This window comes from Pelodiscus sinensis, chromosome 16, assembly GCF_052426305.1.
Source record: "Pelodiscus sinensis isolate ZL-2025 chromosome 16, ASM5242630v1, whole genome shotgun sequence".
In the NCBI taxonomy this organism is placed as follows: domain Eukaryota; kingdom Metazoa; phylum Chordata; order Testudines; family Trionychidae; genus Pelodiscus; species Pelodiscus sinensis.
The window spans coordinates 42,450,853-42,457,294 of record NC_143067.1 but is presented as its reverse complement, the minus strand read 5'-3'; the positions used below and the strand labels follow the sequence as shown (position 1 = coordinate 42,457,294).

Below are 6,442 nucleotides of genomic sequence, written 5' to 3'. Positions count from 1 at the left end.
GCCTCTCCCTCCTCAACCTCCACACCCTCCTCCCCATTCCCCCGGGGACACCGAGGCCCCCCGTGTGGGGAGACATTTGGCCCGGTGAGACCCCCACCCTTGAGCCTTGAGCTTCCCCTCACCCTTCTTCCCCCTAGCTTCCCCCTTCCAGCTCCCTCCTCCCAGTTTTCCCCCTCCCCTCTCCCACCCTCTCTCCTCCCATCTCCCACTTCCTTTCCCCAGTCTCCCCAGAGTTTCATACCTCCCCATTTTGTTACATAAACACAGTTTATATTTTTGTAAATATGTGTATTTTATTTGACAACAGGAAGGGGGGTTATGAAGGGGTAAGTGGAAGGATGTGAGGGTGGAATAAGGCACAAGGCCCCAGTGGGGCACGCCAGGGAAACTTCAGTCCTGTTCCGTGTGGAAGCTCTCTTGCAGGGCCTCCCGGACATGGACAGCCCCCCGATGGGCCTCCCGGCTGGAAACCATGAGGGGCTGCATGTACAGGCCAGCCTAGTGGTCGACCTCTGCCATCCAGGCTGTCAGGAAAGCCTCCCCCTTCTGCACACAGAAATTGTGCAGCACACAGCATGCCGCCACCACGTGTAGAATAGTCCTCTCGGAGAGGTCAAGGCAGATGAGGAGGCATCAAAATTGGGCCTTCAGCCGGCCAAAGGCCCCCTCCACCACAGTGCGGGCCCTACTGAGTCTGGCATTAACGGCCTGCTGGGAGGGGTTGAGGTAGGGCTTCATGAGCCAGGGTTGTAGGGGGTAGGCCACATCCCCCACCAAGCACACAGGCATGTCCATATCCCCGACCCTGATGTGGCGGTCGGGGAAGAAGGTCCTGGTGTGCAGCCTCTGTCACACGGAGGAGATGCGGTACACCCGCGCTTCGTATGCTTTGCTGGACCAGCCCACGTTGATGTCCAGGAAGTGGCCCCAGTGGTCAGACATGGCCTGCAGGATGACCAAGAAGTACCCCTTCCGGTTATTGTAGAAGGAGGCCTGGTGTTCTGGGGCACAGATGGGGATGTGCGTCCCATCAATTGTCCCCCCACAGTTGGGAAAGCCCAGAGCACCAAACCCCTGGATGACCGCGTCCACATCGGAGAGGCGGATGACTCTGTGGAGTAGCACTCTGTTGATGGCCTTGACCACCTGCAGAGAGACACAGAAAACCACCGAGAGTCACTGGGGTTCCAGAGTGGCTGTGAGAGTGTTCCTTCCCCGCCACTGCCCCGTGCCCCCACTCCCCACAATCCTGGGCTGCCCTCCCCCCCACAATCCTGGCCACCGTGGGCAGTCCGAAGTGCGGCTGGGACAGAATAAACCCTCCCATGGAGGGGACTTGCACCCCCTCCCCCCCTTTTCCCTGGGGCAGCCCATCCACTCCTTGCCCCCACCTCCCCTGGCACAATGGCTGGAGACTGCTATACCTGGATAAGCACCGCTCCGACGGTGGATCTCCCCACGCCAAACTGGTTGCCAATGGATCGGTAGCTGTCCGGTGTGGAGAGCTTCCATAGGGCGATGGCCACACACTTCTGGAGGGCAATGGCGGGCCTCATGTGCATGTCCCGCTGCTGCAGAGCAGAGGTGAGCCACTCACAGAACTCCAGGAAGGTGTCCTTCTTCATCCTGAAGTTCTGGGTCCACTGTTGGTCTCCTCAGTGCTCCAGGACGATGTGGTCCCACCAGATGCTGCTGGTGTCCAGGCGCCAGATGCGGCAGGGTACTCTGGCGTCCAGGGGCTGCTCCTCCATGGCTCTCAGGGGGGTCCGGAAGAGGACCTGGGGGTTGGGCTGCCGCAGATGGTTCCAGGCAGTTTCCAGCACTTGCTGCCAGGCTTGGAGCAAAAGATCCAAAAGAAGCACCAGAGTGCCCAGGGGTGGCTCTGGCTCCATGGTGCCAAGTCCTGTGGTGTCCCAGCCAAGCAGGCAGAGAGAAAAATGCTTTTCTGTCCCTCAGCGAGGTAGGCAAGCAAGCAGGGAAAGCCGAGAACCGGCTGTCCAGGGGGCTCCCTTTAAGCACAAGCCTCAGATAGCCTCAGACAGCAGCCACACAAAGCAACTACTGACCTGATGCCCTGCCGGAACCGGTTTCAGCTGGCCTTAAATGCGATTCAGCGTCCAATCAGTGTAGACGCGCTATTTCAAAATAGCAAAACGCTATTTCAAAATACATTTTATGTGTAGACGCATTATTTCGAAATAACTTATTTTGAATTAACTATTTAGAAATAAGATATTTTGAAATAACACTGTAGTGTAGGCTTACTCCTAGATATTAATATCTTGTCAAATCGTTTGTGTTATCATTGTCTTTGAAGTTATGAAGTTTGGCTGTGTGGCTGCTACTGAAACATCTGGTGAGGCTGAAAATACCTGCAAGCAGGCTTTCAGGTACCGCAATAAAAAGGCTAAATAATATGAATGGCTTATTAAGGAAATACACAAGCACAAGGATCTCCCCAGGAGCTGTGGGCAACAGAATCCTCTCAGAGACAGCACTGCCTAATGAGAACTATTTGACCCGGGTCACAAGCTTCCAGCAAGTGGGATGAAGATATAAAAGGGGAGAATTACACCAAGGGGGACCTCATTCTCCCTGCAATCACGCACGCCTGGAAACACCAGAGGGACAAGGACTGAACTGTGGGAGCAGGGCTGGCCCTACCATGAGGCGAACTGAGGCGGCCGCCTCAAGTACCAGATTGTGGGGGGGTGCCACTAGGACCCAGAGTGTAGAACATTGTGTCTGCGGCAGGTGCAGATGTAGGCAGCAGAGCAGTGCCGTGAGAGGCGAAGAACAGGCAGGAGGCAGAATTGAGACCTTTCAAAGTTTTGGCCCAAGCGAGGGGGCACGGGGGCATCATTTCAGCTCCCTGCCTCAGGTGCCAAAATGTTGTGGGCCGGCCCTGCGTGGGAGGTCATCGTCCCATGCTGGAAAGATTTTTGGCCTGTGTATAAAAATCTGGGAAAGCCAAGGTAACTTGTGCCTTAAGAATCTGCCAGCCTGTTATCACTCTGGGTGATAATCTGCCAAAGTATACCCTAGCTATCTAGTACACTAAACTCAGTTTGCAGGTTTTGTTTATTTATTCAGATAATCTGCTTTGTTCTGTCTGCCATCTCAAATAATCACTTAGGGTATGTCTACACTACAAAGTTAGTTCGAATTAACGTTGTAGTGTAGACATACCCTTACTTTCTATTCTTTTTAGTTAATAAACTTGTTTTTTGTTTATTCTGAAACCCAGTTTGTGCTATTCATAACTGTGTGGGGGGAGGAGAGTAAAGGGCAGTTCCACACTGAGGGAGGAAGCAGATTTCACAAGATGATTTAGGTCTGTACTCCAAGGGTGTGTCTAGACTACAGGGTTTTGTCGACAAAAGTGGACTATTGTTGACAAAACTATACCTGCGTCTACACTACCGCCGAGTTCTGTTGACATAACGTCGACAGAACTCAGCAGTTTTGTCGATGGCGGTAAACCTCATTCTACAAGAAATAACACCTTTGGTCAACAGAGTTCTGTCAACAGAAGACGTTATTGCATCTACACTGTCCTTTGTGTCTTCACTCATGTCGACAAAGTGGCTTGCTTTGTCAACAGAACTGGATGCAGTCTAGATGCTCTTTGTCGACAGTATCTGTCGACAAAAGCCTGTAGTCTAGATGTACCCCAAGGGGGGTGGGCACTTGAGTGCTGGGGAAAGTCCCTTAAGAAGAGTCTTCCCAGAGGCAATGTCAGTGTCTGTGTCTTTCTGCAGCCTGATGTGGTCCTGCCTGTGTGTGTATGCTAGAGGAAACTTAAGAACCTGGCTCAGAAAGACAGAGTGATAGGATGCCCAAGCTGGCAGAACTGGTGGGCTCAGTGGTATCCCAGTACATCAGGTGGGATCTTAAAGGAGTAGCAATCCATTTGTGACTGGCCCTTTAAACACAAGGGCCATTGGAACATGGACACTGACTCCAGAGTGGGAACATGTTCAGTACCCAGCAGTTCTGGAGGTTTGCTGAAATGCCCTTCTCACTGATGCAAAGGCTGTAATGTCTGGGAAGCATTGTCTGAAATCAAACCCCATTGGATGGGTTCAAATCCCAGCAGCAGGGCAGATGAGGAAGCCCCAGAGCTGCTTTTGAAACAGGACCTCGGTTTTCTTGGACTTTTGGAACCACAGACTATGAATGAAGAAGATGGGGACCAACAATCTGAGGAGGGGAGCCGAGAGGCAGAACAGCTGCATCAGGAATTCAGCGTTCTGTGGTCCCAGGACCGGGTTAAGAGGGGGCTAGCCGGGCAGCTGCCCAGGGCGCCAACCAATGGTGGACGCCTGATGGCAGCTGTAAGGGGCGCAGCGTGCTGGGGGGGCAGGGCCACACATGCACCGTGCGCCCGGGGGCGGAACCACGCATGCGCCGCACGCCCGCTGCCCGGGGCGCAGGAATAGCTCAAGCCGGCCCAGAGTGGCCCAGGACAGTGACTTACTCCCCCTCAGGGAGTGGCTGTGGAAATACTTGTCTTGGTTTCACCTAACCTTTCCCTTTTGTCCCCCTCCGAAAGTCAGTTTATGTACCCCTCTGGTGAGTGGGTACAGATTTGCCTAGCATTCGGGGGCTCCCAAGCCCAGGGCTCCCCCTCCCCAAGTCTCAAACCAGAAGACTCAACCTCAGTCACAGCCCACAGCCCTACCTCCTCCCTCCTTGTTGGGGTGCATGGCCCCTGTGGGGGTGTGGGAGGCTTCCCCCTGTGTCCCATCCAGGTGAACTTGCTGCAGAATGCTCATGGTGGGGAAGGGGGTTAGTGCTTCAAGCCCAGAGGTAGGAAACGCTGAAGTCAAGGTGTTTTTCTCCCTGCAGTGAGTGTGCATGAAGGGAGACAAGCTGCACTGGAGTCCTGCCTGGCTTTATTCAGAGCCTTTATTCACTTCAACGTCGAGCCCATCAAGCCCTGTATCTGCTTAGCCAGAGAGGTGTGGGACTGTGTGCAGCAGAATGTGAATTTCTAGCTTCCAATCCACCACACTTTCTTCCCCAGTTGCTTTGAATTTTCTCACGTTGCTTTCCCTGGGGCTGAAATTGTCCAGGTTGGTCTCTTCTTAAAGATGCTTGGGTGGGGGGTGGGGGGTGGGAGGTTGGGAGGGAGGGTAGTTAGTTGAGGCATTTTTTAAATTCTTCACCTGTGAGAAAATACATTTTCTCGTGGTCACTCACAAATTTAGGCTCAGTAACTCAGAACTAATTGGAATTAAAAACTTCAAACTCAGCTGGTTTTGTAGCACTCGCTAAGACTAAAAAGCAAGCCTGTGCTGAAGGAAATTGGGCAATAGTTTTACAGCGGTAAATGTTCAAAACTGGCAAATGTGCAGATGGGGATTACAAATTTCCATCTTTTCTGTGGTGATTTAAAACTAGTTGAAGAATGAATTTTAGCAGCTCACTTCCAAGACCATTAGTTCTAATGCAAAACAGAGGAGAAGAAATCAGGCTTTCCATCCTGAAAACACAGAAGGCTAGTTTATTCCCCAGTGTAACTGTATTACCATTTATTCCCATTGATAAACATGCCTTCTGAGGCTATGTCTACACTGCAGGTATTTGTCGGCACAGATTATGCTAATGAAACACTCATTAGCATTTGTTGTGCTGTCATTTGCATATTCTCTGCTGATGCTTTTTGTGCAAGAGGTTTTTGCGCAAAAACAAGCAGTGTAAATGGGTCCATTTTGTGCAAAAAAACCCTTTTGCACAAGATCCCTTATGCCTCAAAAAAGGATCTTGTGCAAAAGGAGTTTCTTTGCACAAAATGGATCCATTTACACTGCTTTTTTGCGTAAAAACTTCTTGCACAAAAAGCATCGGCAGAGAATATGAGAATGACAGCACGACAAATGCTAATGAGCGCTTCATTAGCATACAGTCTGCCGACAAATACCTGCAGCGTAGACATAGCCTGAGTGTAGAGCCCTGCACGTGGGACGGAAGAATCCCAAGCATTGTTACAGGCTGGGGACCGACTGGCTAAGTAGCAGTTCTGTAGAAAGGGACCTGGGGGTTACAGTGGATGAGAAGCTGGATACGAGTCAGCAGTGTGCCCTTGTAGCCAAGAAGGCTAATGGCATATTGGGGTGCATTAGGAGGAGTGCTGCCAGTAGATCTAGAGCAGTGATTATTCCCCTTTATTCAGCTCTGGTGAGGCCACATCTGGAGTATTGTGTCCAGTTCTGGGCCCCCACTACAGAAAGGATGTGGACGCATTGGAGAGGGTCCAGCAGAGGACAACCAAAATGATTAGTGGGCTGGAGCACATGACCTACAAGAAGGGGCTGAGAGATTTGGGCTTAGTTAGTCTGCAGAAGAGTGAGGGGGGATTTGAGAGCAGCCTTCAACTTCCTGAAGGGAGGTTCCAAAGAGGATGGAGAGAGGCTGTTCACAGTAGTGGCGGATGGCA

General features: G+C 51.8%; 1 protein-coding gene across 1 annotated transcript; it reads right to left on the bottom strand.

The window, feature by feature from the left end:
* Positions 1-297: 297 nt before the first annotated feature.
* Positions 298-5,635, bottom strand: LOC142818689 (uncharacterized). Its single transcript, XM_075900011.2, has 2 exons — positions 1,425-5,635; positions 298-1,146 (listed from the first exon to the last, which is right to left on the bottom strand). Exons 1-2 carry the CDS (start codon positions 1,623-1,625, stop codon positions 850-852), a joined length of 498 nt encoding a protein of 165 aa, XP_075756126.2. The 5' UTR covers positions 1,626-5,635; the 3' UTR covers positions 298-849.
* Between the last annotated feature and the right edge of the window lie 807 nt (positions 5,636-6,442).

What these genes read in the sequence shown, in the direction of transcription:
- LOC142818689 (XM_075900011.2), bottom strand. Translation starts at nt 1,625, where the DNA reads ATGAAGAAGGACACCTTCCTGGAGTTCTGTGAGTGGCTCACCTCTGCT. An exon ending in TCGGAGCGGTGCTTATCCAG is followed by an intron (nt 1,147 to 1,424) that starts GTATAGCAGTCT and finishes GTCTCTCTGCAG; the next exon opens with GTGGTCAAGGCCATCAACAG.